Genomic DNA, 28,000 nt, shown 5'->3' with positions numbered 1-28,000 from the left:
ATATATGTCACTTTTTTTATTTAACTTAGCTGAGGATCAACAACACATGTAAAATACAGAAAGTACACTGGCATGTATATGAACCTGTGTGTCCTTCCTTGACAGGCTAACAGTGAGCACGGACTAGGTTAGGTGGAGAAACCTTTAGACGGATAAAAAGGAATTAGAAATTCAGTTTAATCATTAAACTAAATGAAACTTACAAGCATATAAAATAATTCACACTGCATACATTTACATTAATGAATAACTGTAAAGGAAATCCAGGCTGACAGCAAGATTACAATGTTGCATAAGAAAACACCACTGTTGACAGTAAGTTGTCATGAAGCCAATACTGATTAGCTGTCACAAGTCACTAACGTAAGATCTTAGGCCTTACCACTGATGATGTCAGAATGACCCCTCACCAATACCAGAATCTCTCATAAAATCTGGAAAGAGGCAGTTGGAACATGTTTGCTCTTCATACAACATCGAAAAGATCAAACTGACAGTCGCAGGCTTCATGACGGATTGCTTCAAAAGCATCATCAGTCTTTCCCGTCAATAAGATGAACATTTTAACTGAGGCAGCTTTGCAGAAGCCTTGAGGAAGTACAGTCATCTCATTGTGACCATCTCTTACAGTATATTCTTTTGTTCACTTTTCAAATGTGACAAGATCTTTGATGGAATATGTTGTGAAAGGGTAGTCTGGAAGTAGCAAGTTTGAAACTAGTGCAACTTTCCTTGAGGAAGCTGTTTTCTGAATGTTTTGTTAGATGTTTCATTCAAAGGTCAGTGATTTGTAGTAAGAGAATGTGAGTGAATTTAGTTTTATGATGCAGAAATACTCAGGCAACAGCGAGGGACACCAGAAATGGGCATGACACATTGTAATCATGTGGCGAATTGAACTAGGATCCTCTGCATGATGAGCAAACACTTCAACTACTAGGCCACTCCAGGTCCTCGTAGTAACAAGATCTGATTTTGACAATTGCTGTAGCAGTGGTCAGGTGATAGTATGAAAATTGGATGCTGTATCCCAAGAGATACCCAGTTCCTCATGTGCTTTTGAGTAGTATATGTCCATATAAACAAAGTAACAAGGAAGAGACAGATGAAGTGAGATATATTAGTACATCAACTCATAACTGCAAACATTTACACAAGTTTCAATATGTATATCAAAGTCATAACGTCAGATCATCTGAAGAATATGGATATTCAACTCGCACAACATACACCTAAAATAAATATAATGGCATACTCAGCAGATACAGAAACAAGTTGATGCTGCAATTTCTAGAAACAAGCCAGGGAGTGTTCAACAGCAGCACATATATATTCTCTGTGATTCTTCTGACATAAATAAAAAATGCCTCTAAAATCTGATAATTTTTAAAAATAATGTCATCTTTATTCTACCATCACAAAACTTTGTATCCCCATCTTAGTTCTCTTTTAAACTGAAATTTTGTAACAATAAGTTGGCATCTAATTTAAATGTTCATTCATCCACAAAATGCATGCAGACTACTGTTTTCCATTGTCCTGAATGCAGCTACTGCCTAATAGACAGATGCTATGACCCAACTTATGATGAGTTATATACTATTCAGCATAAGCCAGGGCTGGTCACCTTTGTTACTCCATTAAAACACACCTGACATACGAGGAATCAGTTTGGTGTAATATTGTGAGATATAAATATTATCAAAAGTGGAGCAGTACATATTACAAGAATGCCATGATTTTCACTTTCTTCTGCATACAGAGGCCATGGAGAATATATTAACAAAAAATACTGGACTAATATCCATACCCCTGGAAGAACTGACACAGTCAAATAATTAACTACAATAAAACAATACCATAAAGGAAACTGTAAGTTACCACTGCAACTGGTATATAGTTGTTTAATCCAACACTCAGTAATATGAATGTGTAACTGATACATCAAGTTACGTAAATGCATGGTATCCATGGTAATGTACCAACAACGCGGAATCTCAGTAGGTAAACTTTGCTTGATAGAATGTAATACATGGTGAACAAAAAAGCCTCCTCTCATCTGATGTAATTCCAAAATACAACCTTATACAAAACGGTGGACGAATATGCACCAAGTTTTCTGCCGCTTCTTGCAAAGGTCAAACTCCAGAACAGTACTGGACATTATGAACAGCTTTAACATATTGTTATCACATGGAGAACTGAAAGAGTTTCATGAATTAAATATATTACTAAGCAAGTCTGTTGGGTTTAATGCTGCTTTCAAAAGTATTGCAGTTATATCACAGCTTGTCAACCCTATGTTACAGCTAACCCTGAACTGATGTCACAGATGAGGGAGACTGGGATTCAAATCTACAATGAATGGTTTCTGCCAAGCCGAAGGGATGCTTCTCAGCAGAACGCATAAGATAGCAGTGTCACCTACAGGTCAAGGCTTCGACAAATGGGCTACCTACTGTGTGACTCCTAGACACACAAAGGGAGACCACTCATATATATACACTGTAACACATGGTAGCCAGTAGTAACATTAATGAATCTTGGTGGGATACAAAACATACTGCTCCTCAGTATACTTATTTGGAGTCAGGTACTTTGGTAACAGGTTTTGGTTGAGTGTCCATCTTTTTCATCTGTGGTTCAAGGCATCTTTCAAGTCGTAGTTCAATGCATCCTTCAAGTCGTATTCTATCAAAGATGGCTTCTTCATAGTTTGTTTTACAAGACGTAATTTCCAATTTGGTACCAACACATTAGTTTCAATCTGAAGTTTGAATATACATCTTTCAAACCTGGCTGGTAGACCATACCAATTCATACATTAACGGCTCTAATGTCTATGGTATATCTGTTCCTTTGGGGTCAGACTAACCAAAATCTGAAAAATAAGTCACATTAGACACAACAAAACTGTCCAAGCTACCTTTTCTTTGGTACGAATGTAAAACTGTACGGCAAAACTCTACAACAAAAACAAAACAGGTGCCAAGACCAATCACCCATTCTCTGCGTAAATATCCCTTCATCTTTCAGTCAAGATAACAGGGTCTGCTGGAATCAGCTGGGCGCATTGAAAGTGGCAGAGACCTCAACAGGCAAGTCAAGCAGGCAGCTCTTGTTGGTATGGATTGATTGGAACTGGACGTCTAATAATCCTAAGACTGTTATTACATGGCGCAAGCTCATATTTTGGCCACCTCGTCAACCTGTGCCATGACAGCCTCTGTCTCAAAGCTGCCAACAGAATGCTTTGACAGAATCCTAAGCAATGGTCGTACTTTCATCCACCATTCTTCCTTTGGGATTCTCTTACTGCAAGTAAAAATGATTAGTTATTGGTCCATTGTTCTTCTTTGGCTCTAAGCAATGGAACTGCTAGATAGAAACTGTTATTGGATCATTGCTATTGTAGCTGAAAAATCTCCTGCCATGTAATTATCATGGATCAGTGTTGATGAAAGTAAGTGACATTTCAGCTGAAAGTGGCATATTGAGTCATTGTCATTGTCTACATAATTGGGCACACATGTCATCTGACAAGCTGGGTTTCGCTGCTGGCATTGTGTCACTATGTTCTCTTACACTGTCTAATCAGTAGCAAGTATTCCTCAAAAATATCTCCATTACAAATTAATTTCTTCTATACAACCGCAGATTAACGATATGAAAGAACATAAGATATTCCCTCTTCCCAAAGTATGTATGTCAGTCTCCCTCCACAAATATGACTTCATCCTCGTCCCTAAGTCTCCCTGGGTGTACATTCTGCCTGAATACTTACTCAAAGTTTGTTTCACTGGAGAGCTCCTGTACTGGGGAGAAGGTGAGGAACCTCTTGGTCATCCCTAGCAGGACAACACCGTCTGGAGTGCTTGACACCACACGACCTGGAGACGCAACAGTCATCCTTCAAATTCATAGGAATGTTGAGACAATAGGTTCACATATGCTTATTGCTTCACTGTAATCAAATTATTAACATTCATGCACAATAATGATTTAACCATTTTCTGTTATTGTCCTTGACTACCTGACTGTGGTGAATATGGCCCCCAGAGATCCTTGAGAGCCTCAGGCCAGCTACTGCTGCAAAGGCCTTTTGTCTATTTGACACTTACCGTCAGCCTGCACTGAGTTTTCCACCTTTTGGATGAGCCAGTCAACGGCCTTGGCAGCCATCTTGGTGCCGTAGTTCCTGTCGAAAGGACTGGGCATGCCTCCCTGCTGCATGTGGCCTAGCACGTTGGTGCGGCAGGTGAACACGCCCTTGCCTTCCTCCGCAAACAGGTTGTGTATAAATTCAGTTGTGTAGTTGTTGTTCGCATTCTCATTTCTACAATTAAAATGTTCAAATACATTGTAACATCTGACAAATGTAATAGAGCTGCAAATGTTATTATCCGAGAATGAATCCTAACAGAGAGGATAATGTAGTTCTGAAAATACAGGGAAATTAGTAATCAAAAGCATGACCAAATGTCCTGAAATCTGGTGCCCAGTGCCAACAGCTAACTCACAAAGCTTTGTGGGATCTCTTTCTTTAGTTCTCCAAACAAGCAATGGATACTGCATGTCTATTCTTAAACTGAATTGATTTAGGAGTGAAAATGAAGCATTTGTGGTCGTAACTGTTGTAAATTAAATATGGAATATTTGAAAATATGGATATTTCATTAAGATTTACATAGGAAATGACCATCCAAAGTGTATGAATACATACCTGAGGATGAGACCTCGCTGGACGCCAGCATTTAGAATTTTATCTTTAAGATGGTTGACATCATTCTGAAAATATATTGAACCACATTTAGTACCTACAGACATTCATACCCATTTGTTCAAAGAAGACCCTTGATCTCAGAGCATATTCCCAAATACCCAAACTTCCTACACACTACAGGTAGTGCGCAGCAATTACAACATAAAACACAAAGTGGGAAATGTATATAAACCAGATGCTATGATCTATCATAGCTGAGTTTCATAATTGTTACCAAAATCACAAGGGATTAACATTAGCCTATTTTTGTTCGTATATATTCAAGGTTCACATTAAAATAAAGCACATCACAGGTTTTTACTTTCACTTTCACTTTCAAAAAAAGTAAACCATCATAGCATGTACAGATGAATGCAACAAGAAATTGGGTTTGTAAACCCATTTCGGTCCACCAGCTTTATTGAGACAATGTCGCAATAATTTAAAACTGCAATGGCTGCAACTGATGGAACAGTGCAAATGTTCCTTACCCTCAAATCAGTGATGGAAAACTTTTCTTCATATATATAAGCAGCATCTGCTCCACCTGCAAGACCACTCATGGTTGCTAGGTAACCACAGTAGCCACCCATGGTCTCGACAATAAACACACGCCTCTTGGTGCCAGTGGCAGACTGTTTGATTCTGTCACAGATCTGGCAACAATCAGGATCTTGTTCGATAATGTTATTGCTGTAGGTGCTTGAATACAGATATGTCATAGCTTCTGCCATTTGGTAAGGTTTGTGAAAAAGACTGTTTCTTTGGAAGAGTCACACTTTATTTTAACTACTTCACTAAAAAAACAGCAGGTAAAAGGGAACTGCCCTGAACAAATAAACTTGAATTACATGCTTCCATATACAGTGGAAGCTGTCTAATTCGGACTCGACTTGGACCGACTTTTGGAGTCTGAATTGGACTGGTGAGAGTCAAGAGCTAGCTCCCATGACCACTAGATACGCATGCACAGTACATTTATGATGAAAGGCACAAGTAAATGAATAACCTTGATCTTGTTAGTCAAGGTAGGGGCTGCATTTGGACATCTCTGCTTCGGTGGTGGGAAATTACTGGAGTATCGTCTTTTCATAACAAAATCACATACCATCAAAATGACACTGAGTGAGTTGCGTCAGCTTGCTGAACTGCTTTGTTAATTCCTTTTGTTAATCAGTTATCATCGCACCTGATAATCCATTTTAAGTCAGTTATCAGCGAACTACAAAGCACTTCTGCCCCAGGCAGCCCCGCTAGTCAGAGTTAATTAGCGATGTTTTCATAGTAAATTTCCTTAAAGGGTGGAAATTTCAGTCCGAAATCCGAGTTACATGATGTCCGAATTAGTTAGCCTATATGTCATGATAACTTTGTTAACTTCTGCTGGGACCAACAGTTTGATCCGAATTATATAGCAAAACAAGTTACTTAGGGTCCGCATAAGACAGCTTCCACTATATCAACCAATTTGCATAGATCCATGTTCATGCTGTTGGTCACTGGATTGTCTGGTCCGGACTCGATTATATACAGACCCCAGCCATACAGCTGCAATGTTGCTGAGTGCGGCATAAAACTAAACCCTCTAACTCATACATAAACATCAACTTTAATTTCAAAACTTGATGAAAATAAAACAAAATGCTGGAAATCACTGCTGAACTAGACATGACGAATGCTTATTTTTTAACTACCATTTCTATAATGGTACATGAAATTCAACGTTTATGACATAAATTGCTAGGGAACCTGGTTCTGTATATACCTAGTAGCTTCATCATTGATTCTGAAATAAGTTGAAAATATGGACCACTTACATCAGTGATTTCATTGAGGGCAGTGTCGGCCCCAAGACTGAAGTCGGTGCCAGGTACATTGTTGCTGATGGTGCAGGGGATGACGACGATGGGGATGTTCATTGCTGGGTACTGTGGTCTGGCCTCTGCCAGCTGAAGGGCACTGTGATAGGCCTGAAACCAAACACCTCGTTCTCACACATTGCTGTACATGATCACTCGGTGATTCATAAATAGATTCGTACTCTAGGTATGATAACTTCTAAAATAAGGTCATAGTACATTAATAATTACATTTTACATAGCATAGAGTAGAAGAATCAAAACCCAAACAGTTTCATCTTCTGTCCAATCCATAACATAGCCCCAGTTCTTGGCTGGTATACTTCCATGAGGAAATGTACGCAAACATATGAAAACATGTTACAAAAAGAAATATAACTACAAGATTTCTCTAAAATCAGTAGGACATAAGCATATCCTTGCAGATGACTGCAGTCATCTCTTGTACTGTCTAATTTTTCCTGACTATTGTTCACCGCAGTCAATAATACATTAATATAGCAAATGAAAATATCAATGACCCCTATCATTGGCATGACAACGCACAATCACCCACATCACGACCTGAAATAGATTAGTCACCTCTTGAAGAAGCTATTAAGTGCTGTGGACCTATTTCAAACTTGGTCCCTTTGGGACATCAGAAGATACAAGACATTATTTCTTATGTATTACCTCAAAGCCTCCAATAATACACAACCCAACGATTTTGTGTTCATGAAGTTTCTCTGCTATTCTTCCAAGGCCAACTTCTATAGTAGTTTGTCTGGAACAAAATGGTAACTGAGTGACATGGTCAACAATGATATCACACCATCGCTTATGATTTTTGAGCAAGGCTGATAGAAGAAATAAAATTCTATTGATCATAAGCATGAAAGAAGCAGTTGGCTGAAATCTTTCTCTATTACAGCTTCTGACAGCAGACGAATGAAAAGGGGTTTTTATCGTGTTCAAATCTGTGCTCTTGAATAGTGAGGTGCTTGTCATTTTTGTTTATTCGCCAAGCCAGACAACAGACTTGGTAACAACAAATATCACCTTTTAATGTGCTATGGCATGATGTGGACAGGGAATGCCCTAGGCAGATGTTTAATACATCATTACTGAGTGAAAGAATACAGCTGATGCCTCAAGCACCATTATTACAGCTATACCACAGCAGTCAGAGCATAATCATATCTGATAACAGCCAAACACCGCAACATATCAGCATTAAACCCTGCCTTCAGAAACCGATCCATCAAAGGTCACATGCAACCAAAAAAGCAAACATAATTAAAATACAGTTATCACTTATTCATGATACAGAAAATACACTGGCGATTGTGAAAAAACAAATAAACAGAATTATAAGCGTATAATGGCAAATCAAAAGTGCAATATTTTGTACGTGGGTTTACCTCCCTTGAAACTAAGCAGCTGCGATACCGAACCCAGTCAGAGACGGTGGGTGTGCACTCAAGTGTAACAAAGCCCTTTCATTGGCCACTTTTTCATTTGCCGGTAAGCTTAGCCGCCTCTTTGTTTATGGCCTATGAGCCCAATGAGTGTTAATTTCAGATTGGATGTGGTCAATGATGTGCACTGCATATTGTTACTAGCAGACAGGCAGACAGACATATAGGTGTCAATAAACCAGACGATGAGTTTTCTCTGTGACAGAGTCTGCTTATCACAACCAACATGTGTTTTAATGTAATGAGTAGATTATTACTTGTTTGTGTACACAACCAAGATTAAACTACTGCACACGACCTCATACTCTGGGCAGGCATACTGTTCCAGCGCTGGAGGGGGGAAAAATTAGTGAATCTTTTCAACCCCAATTTCGCAGACTTTTTTTTCATCGCAGTTTTTTATTCAACTTTATAGGTTGAATTGGCATTTCTGATGATTTGTTTTGGTAAGTACATACCGAATTGTATCAGAATCTGCAAAGTTGTGTTTTACATTGCATGTGACCTCTGAAGATGAAAGCTAAGAGCATAAGATACTCAGGTTCATTTCAACCCTGGAATCCAACTGAAAGTTTACTGGACTTACTTCTTTGTCCCCAGAAGAGATCCACCCTTTCCTGCCCAGCCCTGCACCTGGTTCCACCCTATGTGGTGCACCTAGAAGGAGGAACAGTACTCCCTTCATTCATCAAGTCTTTCTTACTCAACCACCATTAAAAACTACAGGCAAACAAGGATAAGTTGGACTGGTGCAGAGAACATGTTTACGAGAAGTATGCGGTACACAGCAATGAGCAAACCCATATGGTTTGAGAAAAGTGAGTGAGTGAGTTTTAGTTTAGCAATATTCCAGCAATATCACGGCAGGACACACCAGAAAATGGGCTTCACACATTGAGCCCATGTGCGGAACCGAACCTGTGTCTTCGGCGTGACGATCAGAAAAGTAGAGCAGACGGAGGCTAGTGCATTTGCAGTACAGGAAGATGAAATAGTTTCTGCACATAGCTGCACATGCCTTGTTCATAAGACTTTCTTCACATGGTGTAGTACTTGATTGCTGACAACCTGCACTCACAATGGCAAGCTACAGTGTGCACCACTCATACATGTTAATATAGGTCAATTGTTAGGTCAGTGCTCAACTTGTCCTTGTTTGCCAGTAGGTGTTGTCAAGTGCTTGCCTAAACAGGAGCAGCCTCTTCTTTGCTGTTATCAAAATGTCTCTAAAATCTAAGGCTGCTACAATTCACTCACACATTTGGTGAATCGAACCACAGCCCTTTGGTTGCTGGTCAGACAATCATCAAATGTGCCTGTGACCATAAGCTGTTTTAAGTTAGCAACTTTGTTATTACTTGCAACAAGCTTCAGGCAAGTTGTTAATAGCATCACACTATATTCAAGTTTGTGAGTAAATACCATATAATGACATACATTCTGAAATTGATATAAGCATGCAGTATTAACATGTATGAATGTTCAAAATTACATACTAATCCCTATTATTGTGGTGTGTGTTGTCTCCGTTTTGCTTCACCAGCATCTCATACTGTAGTATGAGCAGAATATATATACAGGTTGAGTTATCTCCCTTTTCCCACCAGAAACAGCATTATTCTGTGCTCATGATGTTTCACAGAGTTATCCTTTCCAGCTATTCACACTTGAAGTGGTACTGGATGAATCACAGCGTAGGCATGACTTACCTCATTTAGAACAAGTCCATCAAAACTGTCGTAGATGCCCTTGACATTGTATCCTTGGGTCAAGGCCAGTCGGACAAATGACCTGACTGCAGCATTCATCCCACAGGCTGGGGCACCAATGTTCATCACTGCCAAGTTTCTGGCTGACTGCAACATACGTTGAAGAAGCTACATTAATGAACCTCTTAAAAATATCAGTATACACGCAGCATGCTTTACTGTTTCTTGCAACAATAGTAGTGACTGCTGAAAATGATGTATTTTTCTTCACAATGACTATATCAATGGTAGTCATCGTAAACTGATTGCAGAGTCAAATGTGTCAAAATTGAGGATAATATTTGCAAACACTGATGAGATTGGCTGGCAATGCAATCAAAGATCAACCTGCATACTGAACTTGTTCAGACTCTGTGACTAGTCAGACAAGTTTATGTCTGGTCTTTGACCAACTGACTGAACAGTCTGACCGAAAACATGCTGTCTTTTCTACAAACCAAAACCATCTGTAAATGTAGAATCTGGAAACAAACATGAGCTGAAAGACAATAGATACAATGCCATGCCACTGCCTGTAGTCTTAGTATCACTCACCAGTTTGTCCAATCGATGAACAGATTAGATATATATTATTAAGATGGTTATTGACTGACATAATAAATATAATCATGCCATTAGACTTTAGTTGTTTTCCTAACTATTCAATTATTATTAATTAATGATACATTTCCAAAGTGATTCTGCTTAATGGTTCACAGAGAAACAAGATGATACTAATTTATACATTTGTGGTTTAACAACACTTCAAAGCTATTTCTTGCTCCTTGGTGGGTGTATGATATGGACACCCGAGTCATCAGGTAAGTAGCTTATAAGAACAGCAAGACCTAACTTGAAGCAGCTAAGCACTGAGTAAACAACAGTACGGTACATCCTGCCTGTCTTATTTCACTGAGACCAGCCACCTCCAGTTATGTGTGCAGGATGAGCTGTGGGACATGCACTGAGCAACACACCATTACGGCAGGGATTACAACACATGCAAAGTCGAGCCAATATGAAAAAAAAAAAATTAATAACTAGTCATTGGTTCTCTTTACACTTGACAAATGTTGTCATAAAACCTTTTAAACAACAAATTTTTAGTAACATTAAGCAATCTTGAATATATTCAAGTCCAATTACTGTCCTAAAACACCACAAAAACAACAAATTGGTTTTCACTTGGGCCTTGTTCCGTAAAACATTTATAGTACTGAGATTGCTACAAGCCTACATTGAACAAATGGACGAATCTTAGTGCTATAATTGTTTTGGGAACAGGGTCCATAATTTTGATGGTTCTGAATTTTGCAAATCAGAATGTGAATGTTCACTGTCTTTTGAGAACCAAGGCTATCATGTTTCTAGTAGTAACAACGTAGAAATACAATAGCAACTACTGAAGTGAGTGAGTTAAAAAATTTAAATCATGTCCTCAGTATTTCAACCATATCATGACTAAATACTGCAGCAAGGGGAAGAATATGAAAACTGTATAGAATTCCATGTAGAGGATGGCCAACTGGCATTGGAACTGTCCCTAAAGGGAACATAGATGCTACAGATAACTAAAGCTTTTTGTGGCACAGAAGCTATACAGTAATTTTCTATCATCAGGTAGCAAACTGATTACTTTACCTGTATGCTATTTCTGAGCGTCATGTTATTCAAGTAATACCAATCAGAAATTGAATGCTGTATTTTATGTAGGTGGATGAAACATGTTACACAATGTTTTGTACATGAATGACACATTTTTACTCAATGTTTTGTAAGTGGATAACAAATGTTACACAATGTTTTGTAGGTGGATTACAAATTTTACTCAATGTTTTGTTTGTGAATAACAAATATTACACAAGGTTTTGTACATGGATTACACAATGTTTTGTAGATGGATTAACCACTTTACACAATGTTTTGTAGGTGGATTACATACTTTACACAATGCCTTGCTAGTGGATAAAAATGTTAGTGTTTTAATGGTGGATGACACATGCTACCTAATGTTTTGATGATTGGTGAAACGTTACACAAATCTGTGTTTGATTATTAGACATAACTAAAAAACATAAAAAACATAACTAAGAAAAAAAACCCCTTAAAATCAGTAATTACATGAAAAATTCATATATTTCAGTTTAAATTGATAATTCACCACAATTCCCCTGATAATCGAAAGTGTATTTGCTTTCCGATTCCCAACACCACACATAACAGAATGTGTCATGGGTGGATGAGTAACTCTTGTTTCAGTTGTATAGCCATGATGCTAACTAAAGTCAGATGAATGCAGTTAGTGTCATGTGAATAGATGAATGTATGATGATTGTGAGAAGAGAGAGTGCATATAAAGAACCAGTGTCACCAAAACCGTTTAAGTGTATTTTCTTAAGTTACACACAGAAAAAAGTGTATACATATCTATATAAGAAAAGAGATTAACTGCAATGTAACTAAACAAGATTGTTTTTTGAGCATGAGCACAAGATTTGTCATCTGGATACATGTACTCTGTCAACCTGGTGAGCTATCTCAGGTTGTTCTCATGGACTAAGGGAAAAACACACTGAACCATCTCCAGTTGGTTAGCAGCTAGTGGAGGACATTGATCCCCCATGGAACACCAAGTTGGTTAGCAACTATTGGAGGACATTGATCCCCCATGGAATAGCAACTACTGAAAGACATTGATTCCATATGGGACCCCCGACAAACTGGCCAGCAACTACATTGATCCTACATGAAACCACCCCACCAAACAAGATAGCAACTACTGGAGGACACTGATCCCATATGCAACCACCTCCACCCAGCTGGCCAGCAACTACTGGAGGACACTGGTCCTACATGGAACCACCCCCATCCAGCTGGCCAGCAACTACTGGAGCACACTGACCCTACATGGAACCACCCCCACCCAGCTGGCCAGCAACTACTGGAGGACATTGATCCCACATGGAACCACCCCCACCCATCTGGCCAGCAACTACTGGAGAGCACTGATCCCACATGGGACCACCCCTACCCAGCTGGCCAGCAACTACTGTAGGACACTGAACCCACCTGGGACCCTACCCAGCTGGCCAGCAACTACTGTAGGACATTGATTCCATATGTAACCACCCCCACCCAGCTGGCCAGCAACTACTGGAGGACACTGAACCCACTTGGGACACCACCCAGCTGGCCAGCAACTACTGGAGGACACTGATCTCATATGGAACCACCCCCACCCAGCTGGCCAGCAACTACTGGAGGACACTGATCCTACATGGAATCACCCCCGCCCAGTTGGCAAGCAACTACTAGAGGACACTGAACCCACTTGGGACCCCAACCAGCTGGTTAGCAACTACCGGAGGGCATTGATCCCACCTGAAACCACCCCCAGATGGTTAGCAACTACTAGAGGACATTGAACCTATATGAAAAACCGCCCAGTTGGTTAGCAATTACGAGATGACATCAATCTGATTTGGAGACCCTTATCAGTTAGCAATGTGTATTAAATGTGTATTAACTAGATTTTGTTATGCAGTCTAACATAATGACCTGTAACCCTGAGAAAATGACTAGGATGGCAAAAGTGAAACAGATATATAGTCTTTATGTTGCAGCTGCTAATTTTCCATGAATTTACCTCTGGTAGAAACTGTAACAGAGATTAAATATGTGACACTGGTGATGACAACAAAGATGAAGGTGAGCCTAGAAAGAGCATCTTTCTTAATCCTAGGTATTTATCGCCATTCCATCACAATTAACACCCTTTACCCATTCGCTACCATAACATTTATTGGAGTGATGAAACCATCTCCAATTATACTGCTCTTTTGTTTTGTATTTGTGACTGACATCAACAACCAATCAAAATGATTCGTGTGAATCTGAAAGGAGACCATGCATGAGCGAGCTGCTGTCAGTTTTGATATTTCTCCAAATCATCAGACTAACAGTACTGAATTTCTAGCTGGATATTTTGTAATTAGTAAAAGCTTGAGTGATACTCTTATATGAAAAAGCATTGATACTGGCTTCACTTTATCATAATCATAAACCTTTGCGGTAAGTGAATCATAAAATTCACCATGAGACACTAATCAACTTGTCGGGTTTTTGTCTCCAGAAATGCAGAGTTGTTTCAAGTTTCACAAAATTGGGCCTCATTGGTCATGCTTCTGATGAATGAACTGATATATTAATCATTTTCTCTCTGCTATCTTCAACACATGTAAGGCAGTTCATTGGAAAAATGACAATAATAGTCAATTGGTAGAAAGGACAAACATAAACTTAATATTAGCTGAACTTTGTAACCTTACAACCCAAATCATAATGGTTGGCATCTGTACTAGAGTAGCAAGTTGGTGCAGGGTATTCATCACATAAGAGAGGTGATACAACACACTGGATATTGGAACATTGAGATAACAGTTGCATAACATCAAGTACACTGGGAAGTCAAACAGGGTCTTAAAGACACGATTACAAAAACATATGTGATCAAAATGCACATGTGGGAATTCACAGAAGTATTTATACAGGCAAACAATGAAAGCTAAGGACAACAGTATTCAAAATGACTTGAAGATACCTACTGTTCTGCGTAACTGGTGAATTAAAGCAAACAGTCAACAATGGAACTAGTTTTACATTTCCTTGTTTACATGCATGACAAAGACATCTAGTCTTCAGCTATACACCATTTCCTTCTGTTCAAAATGTGAATATTAATGTGAACATGCTGTAGTAATTCATGAAATTAACTTCGTATTTGGCCATATACTTCCGCAAACACACTGAAAACAGAATTATAAATGGTTTTACAGAAGTTCTTGTAGCTTTGTATTCAGGTTTTGTGTCCAATCTGTCAAGAGGTGACAGACTTAAAATTGTACTGTCTGCCTTGAGACAATGACAAAATGGCCACAACCTCTACTGCATTTATATCATACACTATCTCAAGCTGATAGTATACACAAGCTGTTCACTTGCCATCATGAGTATTAGCTCTCTTTGTACAAGCACCAATGACAGGATGATCAGTACATAATTTTGTGTTTTCAGTGTTCAAGAAATATCATGAATTAGGAACAGATTGGGTAAACATCTCACTTAATCATGGTTATCATGGTGAAGGGATGCATAACACCTTGATGTTGTTAATGGTTCCACAATGTTGATGGCAGGAACAATGGTAGACTGGCTAATATATGATGGCTAGACAATTAACTACCCTATATTTAATTACCCAAATTCCTAATTTTCCCTACCTGTTAATCTATATTCTTAAGATTATGGATATATAGATATGCAGATAAAATCTGTCTAAAGACAAGCAGAAATTGACTTACATGGTCCTGGAAAGAATCCCAATGTCCCTGCAAAAGTTACTGACAGTGTCTGATCTCATATTCTGTACTCTCTGTCCATGGCAACAATAAAACACTTAATATGTCACAGATGAAGATATATCACCATGGCAGATATAAGCACTGAGTGTGCAAATTGGTGCATACTGCCCAGAGTTGAGGGTAAGGGGATGCATATTGCCCAGAGTAGAGGGCTAGGAGAAGCATATTGCCAAGAGTTCAGGGTCAAGGGGATGCATATTGCTCAGAGCTGAGGGTCAGGGGACACATATTGCCCAGATTAAAGGGTAAGGGGATGCATATTGCCCAGAATTGAGGGTCTGGGGCTGCATACTGCTCAGAGTAGACGGCCGGGATGCATACTGCCAAGAGTAGAGGGTTGGGGATGCATATTGAACAGAGTAAAAGGGCTAGGGGAAGCAGGGGATGCATACTCTCCAGAGTAGAGTTCAGGGAATGCACACTGCCCAGAATAGAAGGCCAGGTTATGCATAATGCCCTGAACAGATATCCAGATGATGCATATTGCCCAGAGTAGAGGGATATGGTATCAATATAATGCCCAGAATAGAGATCAATGGATGCATACTGCCCAGAGTTGAGGGCCAGAGGATGCATACTACCAAGAACAGAGGACCAGGGGATGTATATTGCCCAACATAGAGATCCATGGATGTGTATTGCCCAGAAGAGAGATCCAGGGATGCATACTGTCCAGCATAGAGATCCAGGGATGCATACTGTCCAGCATAGAGATCCAGGGATGCATATAATCCGGCATAGAGGGTAAGGGAATGTATATCGCCCACAGTAGAGGACCAGGGGAGGTATGTTGCCTACAGTAGAGAACCCAGGGATGTAGCAATATGTGGACCAGGATAGATTGGGAGGGAATGCATATTGGCTACAAGCTGCAGTGAAATTGGTTACATGGTGAAGTGTAACATACTGTCAGTTATGGAAAATCTGTGAAAGCATGGTTTTTCACATTCACATCCTGAAATGTTGATTGCAATGCAAGGATCAAGATTTGTTCTTAAGAAGTTAACAATGTCACGAGAATCCTTAAACTGGACATGATACTGATGATTCCTCTTTGTTCTCCTAAGATTCAAGCAGACAACTGCTGTGTTACAATCACATCAAAGTAAGGAAAGGTAAAAACACATTCCAAAGAGAAATAGTCAAACACAACAAACACAAGGCTGAAGTATAACATCTACATTCAAACAATAGGTGAAAACACACTAGTTAGTGCCCAACACTTGGGGATCCAACTCATGCATCTTCTGAAGACAACTCATATCAGTATATACAACATCAAACAACTCAACCAGCAAACATAGATAAACAATATCAGGATATCAAAGTTTTCTGAACTCAGCAGAAATCATTACAATCTATTTATATAACACCGAGTTCCAGCTAGGCTGCTCTCTTGTAACTGAAGCAGTAACAAATTATTCAAAAAGAAAAGAATGATAATTTTTCTAATTCTTAACAGAACTGAATCTTGAGGAAAAGAGTACAATTATTGTTGATGCAATCAGCATGACTTGAAACGTCCTCGTCTTGTGTGTGTTGTGTGATAGCTTTTACTGTAGTAACGTACCTGGCAGTCTGTCCCCTCCACATTACTCAGGGCAGCTGGGGGTCTCAGTTTACTCAGTTTGCGATAGGTGTTCAGGTTGTTCTGGAAACTCCTGGAAGATAATATCAAGGAATCCTTCTAGCACATAATTTGATTATTGATGGTCATAAATGGAGGTACTATGGTCTGTGTTAGCCAGTTTAACGCTGTTTACAAGATGTATGGCTCAATGACGAGTTTGTCAGATTACTGGACGGTGTTGCGTCAGAATGAGTTCACACTAAACTGGGATTGCAATGTTAAAAGACACTTGACGGATGACGGAAACAAGGCTGTCTTAGTTGTTAACTTAATCAAATTCCACGACTTACTTTCCACGGAGACGAACAGCTTCCTCCCAGTTCTTCTCATTCATGTTCTTTTGCACAGCCTGAGTCTACAAACCAGTAAAAGTTGACACAGTCAGTACGTGTCACTATGAATGAGAACCTCACCTCACGATGTGTCAGCTTAATGTGAAGGAAACCCGGAGAGATACAAGTCTTGGACGTTCACCACTTTCATTGCATGATAAGGAAATTGGGATATGAACCCACAAACATAGATGCATGATAAGGGAATTGGGATACAAATCCACAAACCTAGATGCATGATAAGGGAATTGGGATACGAACCTACAAACCTAGATGCATGATAAGGGAATTGGGATATGAACCTACAAACCTAGATGCATGATAAGGGAATTGGAACATGCACCCACAATTGTATGTTTCCTGTGTGCTTTGTAATGTAGCCCTATCGCAACACCATTCTTTGTCCACCTGTGTCCCCATACAATATACAAAGTCTTGTTACTTGAATGTAAACAATGCCATTTAAATTGTCGTTGGAGAAGTATAGCAGCAAAACACATGTATAATTAGCATATCTGAGACACTTAAAAAACTGAGGCTAAACACACAGAAAGTAAACACCAGTAACTGAAACATCCATCATATCACCACTGTAATTCTTATATCATTTTGTATCTATACATGTCCTTTGGAGCTCGGTAACTGTAACTTCACATGTAAAGAGGCTAAATGAGCACGAGTAGAAACAGACTGAAAGGACCATTCAACACTTCACCAGAAAGGTGTGGGTGGCTCACCTACCCTCTCAACACACTGCATGAGTGGCACCCTGACAGTCTGGTTTCCCTCCAGGGACACAACACAGGCAGGCGTGTCAGGGTCAGCATCCATCAGAGCCAGCACAGCTTCAGCACCCATTCTAGAACCCTGAACAACCAACATGTTGTGTTGGGAATTGGTTAAATTCTCACAATTGATGATTGGTTCGTGACAACCTATCAATCATTGAAACAAAAATGGTGAGTGCCATTTATCAAATCCTTATGGTTACGTTTGTTGATGCACTAAAAAATATGAAAAAAACCCATGCAGTTCTTTTTTAATATTTTGGCAAATTGCACAAAATGCATTTACAAATTTCACATCTTTAAAGGATCAGTATATCAGGAAAATAAATTTCCAGGAGCCTTTAAGATACAGTCAATCATGCCAAGGAATGAACTTGTAGTGCTTACAGACAAAACCAACCTTGTGAAAAATGTAGTTTATGAAACAAATGTTCCAAAATAGTGAGTGTTTGATTATGAAAAAAACATTAATGACTGACTGCTTGGTTGTTTAGTGAATCTTTGATTATTTCAATTTATCAGACCACCACTACCAGCATGGAGTCACTACACTGTCCAAAACTCAGAGGTCTTCGGTCATCATAATGCACAGCTGTGCTCTTTCAGGACTCGTTCAAGTTTGCAACGATTATCAGTACAGTTATGAAGATGACCTCCTGGCTGCGTAATATGGAACAAGCTTTCTTTAAAGATTTGGCAGAAGACAGTCTCATGATGATTTGAACACCATCTCAATATGCTATTATTACAGCTAAAGGTATAAGGAGTGAGTCAGTGTCAGTTCGACATCACCTCGAACATGTCATGAAACAACTGAAATCAAGCACATCAAACAATCAATCCGGCCAAAGCTAAAGAACCAGTGTGTACAGTGAGTGTCGTAAATTTCAGACACATTGGCAGTGTTTCCATCATGGTGAAACCATAACAATGTTGAGAACAACTGAAACTGGCAGCCAACTTCATCTGTCTTTCTCTTGGTGGAATTCCTGGATGAGTAAGTTTCTGGGTTAGAATATACCAGCATGGATACTTGGTGTTTATACTAGGAATTTTGTGCTTTATAACATGAGCCTGGGATTTCAAATCTGAAAAAACATTTTCAGTCAGAAGAATCAGATATGGGCACACTAGTAGAAATAAAAAGTACCAATTGAACTAGAAGAAGAATCGAAAGTTGTTTTTTAGCACAATGAGTTCCCGAGAGGTAGGAGCAAGCATTTTATAAGCTTTCCCAGATTCACTGGAAAAAAGTACATCTCTGCATGTGCAAATGAACTCAAATGAACTAACAGCTGAGTGTTTGGATTTCATTAGTGGCATGGAGGCTCCAGTACAAGGAGCTTCGATTAGTGATTCTATCTGGCACTATTTAGTCCAGCTCACCAGGATCCTGTCAAACGCGGAGGGACTTCCACCTCGCTGTACATGACCGAGCACAGTCACACGTGTGTCATAGCCCAGGCGGGAAGACAGCAGCTGGGAACAGTGAACGAATCTACAGTTATCTCACTAAAACATACTTTTCTATGTTACATTGTAAAATTACCTCCCTTATAATGAACTGTAATAGTTCAGGTAATAGGCATATAATGCTCACAATACTGAATTCTATATTTCTGTCTCAGTAGTGACATTGAAAAGATTGTATAGGATTCCTTTAATATTTATACAGAAATGGCAAAAAACTGAATTCCTGACTGAAAATCTTTTTATGTAAAGTATACTCTAATCCTACTATAACAAGCTCAGCAATGTGTTACCATGGTTACAATCAGGACCATGCAGGACCTACATTTTTTAGCATATCAGCTGTGATGGGTTGACCATGTCTGTCTATAGCTCCTTCTGCAACCAAGATGATATTCAATCGCTGACCAAAAGACCTTTCCTGAAAAACAATACAGAACACTGAAATGTAACATACAAGCATATACTTACTACACATAGGCGCTGTGCTGACCTTGTGTCTTAAAGAGACACAACATATTAGACTTGATACACTTCCAGTCATTCCTAATCTAATATTTCTAGGAAGAGCCTCTAAATAAGTTCAAAACACTGTGATACAACTGTCATACATACTAATAAGTTATGCACTTCATGTCGTAACAATTTCAGAATTTCCTGATGTCTCAAGTTGTTATCATAGCTTATAATGCCTACCTATCCTATCCATGAAATTCTGATATATATCCATTATCACCCAGGGGTGGTGGGCTAGCCTTGAGGTCCAACCTTTTGCCAGATTCGATTCTCCACTTGGGTACAAGTAAGAATCCCATTTCTGGTATCCCCCTAGTGAAATTTATTCAATACTGCTAAAAGCAAATTAAAACCACACTCACAAGCATTATCATCGCAGCTTCGGCAAAAGGAGGGATTAATTTGGGCCTGATTCAACCCCTGAAAATCCACATAACTACACAACACTGACCGTGGTGAGCTTGTTACATAGGGTATCCTCCCATCCATCCTCTGGGGGCCACTCAGGGATGAACACCCAGTCAGCCTCACTGGCCAGGGCAGCAACGAGAGCCAGGTACCTGTGAGGGAAACACACAACCTAATGAGCACATGGCTGTAATAGTAACACCCTCTCACTGTCACATCATCTATGGTTTACGTACTGCTCTAAATACTAAAGTGTAATTCAATGCAATTTTACTGTTATACATGATAAAAGCAGATCAACATAATGAGGACATCTGAATCAATCATGGCATTTCAATATTATCATTGGTCACTTTCTGAACATTACCTATATACCAACCAGCAAAAGAAAAGCAAGATTTGCCAAAAATGAATCTCATAAAGGAAGTCTTCTATTTCCTCAGCTGGCTTTCTTTAGCTGTTCAGTATAGAAGCTTGTGACAAAAACACAAAATTTTCACCTTGAAAGTAAACTTATTAAAAAACATGGCAAAAAGCAATTTGGTTGATATTTCATACATCAAAAAGACACTTGCACTTAATCTTTTTTTATTTATCACATTGAGTGTACTGCAGATGTGAGTCAAATGATGACAAAAGCTAAAACATACCCACAGTGTCTACCCATCAGTTCCAGAACAAACGCCCTCTGGTGACTGTAACATGAAGACATACACTGAATACGTCAAAACAACCGGGAAATTCTGTCAGAGGGACTCATTCCTCCAATAGAAATTAACATAGTGAATGTTCCTACCATAACAATTCCATTTATAAATCAAGACAACGTGATATTACCTGCTGACAAAGAGCAGGCTAAGTACACATCATAATGTGAACAATTTACGATAAATTGAGTATCTATAACATAGTTCGAGATCATGTTATATACTTTCAAATATTCATTCAACCATGGATTGGAAACACCTTTCCCCCAAACACCTTGTTCCATCTATTTTTGTAGGCAGACACTAGAAGCATGCAAACTGTACATATGCCCCAGCAAGTTAAGTAATTCTCTTGTTTTGGAGCCATGATTAAAATGTTCAAATGCTTAAACTTTAATAAAGAAATCGGGTGGCATCTGCAATATCATTCCACAATGGACATCAGAGAACAATTGTTGAGAAGTGTCAAAGTCAATGCCACTGCCATTATCTTTTGACGGTTTGTGGCAATTTGCAGAGATAGTAATGTGAGGCTTGGAGGATAACTGAGCATATCCTGGAGACAGTAGTCTTCTTTAAAAAATGATGACTTCCTAGATTACTTAAGGTAAATAACAACATTCCCATGTCAAAATTTATATAATGGTAGAACCGTCTCCATCCACAACAAGTTGTTTGCACCCAAAGGTGACAAAAAGAGAATGACCTCTGTTCCATGTCACAGGACAAGTGACTGACTACAATAGACAGAGCAGAGGTGTGTTCAGATAACCTGCTACTAGGGCTGGAAACTTTGCCTGAGGTTGTTTTCCATCTACTGTCAAAATAACAAGGGAAAGTGCAATACGTGAAGTCTGATATATTTACAATAAGGACAAATTTTTTTAAAATCTTAAAAATAGTTTCACTGTCCCTGTCTAAACAACACTTCACAATCTGTAACGGTTTATTGTATATGACAACAGAATTTGGCAGTAAAAGTTAACTGACCTAGAGGCAGTGGTGGCGATGGCATCTACGGCCTCCATGATCCTATGCAGAGCAGTATCAGTGCCTATAGTCATGTCGGTACCACAGAAGTCGTTGTCGATGGATCCCACCATTCCAGCAATGTTCAGATGGGAACACCGGTCAGCACTCTCCTGAGGGATCTTTCCTGGCATTAGAACAAATCTGGATAAGGAGTCTTGTTTACCTGGCACAACCCTGACTAATCCAGAGCAAATCATGTAAGTACCTTTACCAGAAAGAAATCTGGATTATAATAAGATTGAAATGTTACTAACCTGCTTTGACCAGATCGGCAAGGAGGCTGGACCATTCTTTCCTGAAGAGGTTGGCACCAGTCAGACTGCCATCACCCCCAATCACAACCAAATTGGTGATGTTCAAATTGACAAGGTTCTCTGCTGCCTGAAGACGGCCTTCCCTTTCACGGAATGTCTTACATCTGGCACTACCGATTACAGTGCCTCCCTGACAATGGACACAATTTAGTTACACAGCAAAATAATTTGAGGAAACAAAACCTAATTGCACCTGGTGGAACCTCAGATAATAACCTTGTTGCACCAGACAGAAATAGGTTGCACCTGCTGCTTGATAGAAATATTATAACATAATCCTAAAGTATTCATAACTGAAAATGACATTGTAGCAAAATTATTCTGTGTCTGGTTAGATCGCCTTAGCTTACTTCATAAAAATTCATGACACTGAATGCAAGTTGTTACAAATAGTGAGTCAGTGAGTGAGTGAGATAATATTTAACGTCACATCAGCAATATTGCAGCCATATCGTGACGAGAACATATATGACATAAAAACGAAATATATATGCATGTTATGAAGAACCTGTCGACAAAGTTGTTACAAATATGGAGGTTTCCGGGTTGCCGTTGCACTAGTGAAAGTTCTAATGTTTGAATCAAGCCCTGCAAATATAGGCTCTAACATTGAACAGAGCATCCTAGTGAGGCTACAATAGATACCAGGGATGTCATGATACAGAAGTTTCATGAACTGATATGTATCAAAAGACGCATGTAGTGATTTACAAGTGACATAATTAGCTATATTTTGAACATTAATATTTCATATTTTATAATTGTCCATGAAAAGATCAACATTTTTCATTCTCACAAAAAAAGTTCTAATTTCCTGTCTTTGTGCATGAAAAATAACTATTTATAACTCTCATAACATAAAAAATATGATACAGCTGCAAAATGTAAACAGTACATAACCACATTTAAACCAATAATTTCAAAACTAAATTATGATAAATATCAATATAGTTTTGAATGTATCGATAATTGTGTCATCTTAGCAAAAACATTGATGCATTAATGTATCATGTCATTCTTTGTGCCATTTCAGAACAGGAAGTTCAAATCCTCTCTAAAACAAAGGAATAGAATAATGACTGACAACCTTACAATGTTGAAAAGATGGTCTACAAGATAGTCCTGTTTTCAATATTATGGTGGTAATGTCATAGGAAAAACACAGTAACATCTCACCAACTGCATGATGCCCGACACACTGGCCCATGTTGCTAGCTGAATATGATCGCCACCGTCAACCATTCCCTGGTAACCCTGGAAACAAAAATAGGACAACTTCAAAATCTTGTCAGTATTCAACAAGAGTATAGGAATGACTAATGAAGACATTAACCTCAAGGCTATCCCACTGCCCCACTATATAATTATGCTCTGGAACTGAAGCTCATCCATCCCTTTTGCCTAGTATAGCAATGAACAACATTAGTGCTATCAACAGACAACCATCAGTGTAAACATTAGTGACAATAGCAATGAACAACATTAGTGCTATCACCACACAACCATCAGTGTAAATGTTAGTGACAATAGCAATGAACAACATTAGTGCTATCACCACACAACCATCAGTGTAAATGTTAGTGACAATAGCAATGAACAACATTAGTGCTATCAACAGAAAACCATCAGTGTAAACATTAGTGCTTGTGACAATAGTAATGAACATCATTAGTGCTATCACCAGACAACCATCAGTGTAAACATTAGTGACAAGAGCAATGAACAACATTAGTGCTATCACCACACAACCATCAGTGTAAACATTAGCGACAATAGCAATGAACAACATTAGTGCTATCAACAGACAACCATCAGTGTAAACATAAGTGCTTGTCACAATAGCAATGAACATCATTAGTGCTATCACCAGACAACCACCGGTGTAAACAGTGGCAATCAGCAATGGTTGTTGTTTACACTGCAATGTTGTACATATTCAGTCTCAGATACCATGATACAAGGTACTAGGACTGTAAACAAGTTTGGTTTGCTGGGCCATGTTTCCAGATCTCAGCTTCCACAGGAGTCATGTAAATACAGACATCACAGTTCATGAAGGCACAAACGGAGAGGGGTCTCAATCTTTAAATGTGAATTCCTGTCCAGCTGATGGACAGTGATGATAACACAGTCATCATCCATCAAATACATCTGGTAAACATGACTCACAGCTGTAAACAATGCTCCACAATGACTTCATACATTCACTATATCAACAAGTACTTATGTAGGATTCAAGACTAAATGACTTTCGAGGAAATTGTTTACTGTTTTCACAAACTTTTTTTCTGAATTTGAGAGACATTTTAACATAATAAACCATGATCAACATTCCTTTCAATGCAGTAAAGTTCAAAAACATAAATCTTCTTTCTTCCTTTGTATTGGTACTGACTGAGAAATACAACTCACCACCACAAAATCAAAACATTAGTTTAGGACAGACCAATTTTTTTCTTGTTTTATGGATTTTTGTCATCATAAAACAGGGATTGGGACAGAAACCTTTGACAATGGGCCATTTTCAGGATTATTAGCTATTTCCCAGGATTTTGAATGGGCCACTGCCCTTATATCAATAGTAAACCTCCAAATTTTAATGGGTTATTTTTCATTCTAATGTGCAGAATGGCCCATGGCCCCTGCCTTTCGCAATCCCTGATAAAAAGGCAGGAGGGTGAAAAAATGCGTAAAATCACCAGTCAAAGCGAAAACCAAAATGAGTTTTTCTAAGGCATTGTTTTCCAGTTCACACTTGTGGAGATGCTTGAAGCACTGATTTCTAACTCTAATATTGTCAGAAAATTCAGGTTATAGTCTCTGAAAATAGATACTGGTGTATAATGCCCGACAAACTCCCTTTGCATAGTTGAATTCTCGCTCCTGTATATCTTAACATCAGGATCATATCCTTCCAGCAGAGCAAATTCATTATTACATTTTTTCCTTACTCTTGAAAAGATATGACCAGCAGATACGTAAAACAAGAAATAAAAATGGTCTGGTCTTCACAGCAATCATAATTTGGGCAGGAATTGTTTTAATTCCAGTTTGGGAATGCAGGACATTTAGAGCCAACAAATATTGTGATACATAGTGGCCTGTTAGAAACACCCCTTGTCACTATTACTAAACCAAACATACTCCAAAACTGGCTATCATGACACGCAGCTCCATGGAACATTGGCTAAAGCACCAAGGATTTTCTGTTGTTGCTTTTTAATGCTACACACAGCAATATTCCAGCTACGTGCCTGAACCAGACAATTCAGTGACTGGCATCATGAGCATCAATAATGATAATGATGGAAAACAAATTTCACAGTTACCATTAAATACACAAAGCCTTTTTATCATTTGTCGATATGACCTGTCATAAAATCATAATGATAGATTTCAGAAATAACTCTTGCCACTGACAAAAAAGAATTCAATATATTAATATTAACTTCTCTGAACGTAAACTCATAACATTTGAAATTCAGGGAAGTCTTCTGGGATTAGCATGTACATGACATGTGCAGGCAGTTTGAGTTTGAAGGTTAGAATGTGATGAAGGTTACTGTACCTCTTTGATAAAGTAGACTTTGGTCCCAAGGAAGAAGCCCATACGAACCACAGCTCGTACAGCAGCATTCATTCCTGCAAAAAGTAATTCAGCAATGTTTTAAGCATAATTATTCATATGAATAATCATGAGGTCAAGTAACTGAAATATTAGTGAGCACTTAAAGTGTGAGCACTGCTAGCTAAGCCATGTTACTCTAAGCTCCAGTGTTCTGAAATGATCAATAAATATTTAAACTAAACTAAATATAATAACAACGAAGGTAAGGAGGGCATTTCTTGTGTCTAGTGAAAAACATTGCATAATGTATGTATCAATGAGTAAGGTTCTTATGAGTCACTTAGACATGAGTGAAAATATGGTGCTTTTCATACCACAAGATGACTTCATATTTCACTTAACACATTAAATACTCTAATTATTTTTTATCATTTCAATTTTAAAAAATTAAATTTAAACATTTTTCATCCGAGAAAAAACAGATTAATGAAATACAAATTTTCCCAACTGTTAACTGAAGACTGTATACTTGTTTGTTCTGGCACAGTTATAAGACTTTGTTTAGTAAATTAACAATGACTGTTCCAGTTTGTTCTTTCTATTGATTGTTATTGATTGAATAAGATTGGTGGTTATAATATCCACCATAGAATCCTTTTGGTTGTAGCAAAAATGTTAAAACGAGGTACTGGTGGATTATAAATCACTGCATGGTTTGTATAGAATTTCAAGACCAAAATTTAAGGCTTTTCCGAGACTTTTAAGTGTTTTTCCAGGCTTTTCAAAGCAGAAACAGATTTTCAAGGCTTTTCAAGGCAAAGTGCACAAATTCCAGTCTTTTTCAAGATTTTATCAACCATGCATTGATATAGTAAACTAGGTTTAAATTAAGGAAAGATAACTTCTTGACAAATGTATCATATTGACAAGCTCACAAAAGTGCATATTTTGCGAAAATACTACCCAAATATGACATGTGTTACAGTAAACTTTCAAGCATCATTCAAAATTAAAGAATTTGCCATAAAAGGTCAAACCTTTTGTGGATGTTATTTTTTCTTGGTAACAGTGAACATGGTACAAGCAGGTGAATTTGGAATGTCCTTGAACTAAACAGGAGGAAGATCCTGACTACACAGCATGCGAAATGGGAATCAATACATGAGAGTCTCAGCTTGTTTTCCTTTATCGATTATGTCCCGTGAGAGCACATATATACAACATGGTTCTTTCAAAAAATGATTAAATACCCCCTCACAAGGCATATTCATATAATTACTAATGATAAGGAGGGTCAGCGTGACCTGTCAGTGTGATAGGCTACTTGGTCCATGCGATCAACAATAACAAACCAAAGACCCAGGTACGGAAAACCCATTTGCCAATGTCAATTTCAGCAACACGCCCATACATAAACATTTGTAACAGTATCGTGCGCCCTTGTCTCTGTAATTGTCATCGACAGTGTCAATTTATCATAAACATAAATTCTTGGCTTATCGATCAGTCGAACCATAAGATGCATCAGAGTACCCCTCCATGACGTTTGGGTATACGACTTGTGGTATGGAATGCAGTTAAAATGATCTACACTTGCCATCAGCATCGTATGTTTCTGTCTTCTTGTGTTTAAATTAAAACTCTCCGCTGCCAGTAATGCTCAATATCAAACTTCAGAGTGATAATTTCAGTGCAGTGGTGACTCTTACCTTGGGAGTCCCCTCCACTCGTGAAAACGCCGATGCATTTTCCCGAGCAGCTCCCGGGAGCGATTCGCGATCCCTCTTTGCCTGGTGTAGCCATGACACTGTCTTTCCTTGACATTACACGACGCACCGGATTGAATGTTGGCATCTGTGCATCGCTGAACACCGCGTCAGACTCCATGTTTGGTGATGCGACCTTCACGTTTTTGTCCGACAAGCAAAACGACCTTCGTTTGCGTGACCTTGCTATCACGAAATGACGAGAGATATTGCGAGATTT

General features: G+C 38.7%; 1 protein-coding gene across 2 annotated transcripts; it reads right to left on the bottom strand.

Moving 5' to 3' along the window:
- Position 1: 1 nt before the first annotated feature.
- LOC137277525 (ATP-dependent 6-phosphofructokinase-like) lies at positions 2-27,962 on the bottom strand. 2 transcript variants are annotated; one of them, XM_067809297.1, is made up of 22 exons: positions 27,724-27,962; positions 26,015-26,088; positions 23,623-23,700; positions 22,387-22,576; positions 22,091-22,256; positions 21,044-21,088; positions 20,437-20,545; positions 19,795-19,890; positions 19,386-19,478; positions 17,953-18,078; positions 17,170-17,234; positions 16,820-16,910; positions 15,190-15,216; positions 9,791-9,937; positions 8,668-8,738; positions 7,297-7,387; positions 6,580-6,732; positions 5,254-5,418; positions 4,724-4,788; positions 4,122-4,336; positions 3,785-3,890; positions 2-3,315 (listed from the first exon to the last, which is right to left on the bottom strand). In XM_067809297.1, the coding sequence occupies exons 1-22, from the start codon at positions 27,899-27,901 to the stop codon at positions 3,186-3,188; spliced, it is 2,481 nt and encodes an 826-aa protein (XP_067665398.1). In that variant the 5' UTR covers positions 27,902-27,962; the 3' UTR covers positions 2-3,185. The 2 variants fall into 2 exon arrangements, with proteins under 2 accessions (XP_067665398.1, XP_067665399.1); XM_067809298.1 differs by lacking the exon at positions 15,190-15,216.
- Positions 27,963-28,000: the final 38 nt, after the last annotated feature.

This window comes from Haliotis asinina, chromosome 3 (genome assembly GCF_037392515.1).
Source record: "Haliotis asinina isolate JCU_RB_2024 chromosome 3, JCU_Hal_asi_v2, whole genome shotgun sequence".
In the NCBI taxonomy this organism is placed as follows: domain Eukaryota; kingdom Metazoa; phylum Mollusca; class Gastropoda; order Lepetellida; family Haliotidae; genus Haliotis; species Haliotis asinina.
Note: the sequence above shows the minus strand (reverse complement) of the source record. Positions and strands in the feature narration are given on the sequence as shown.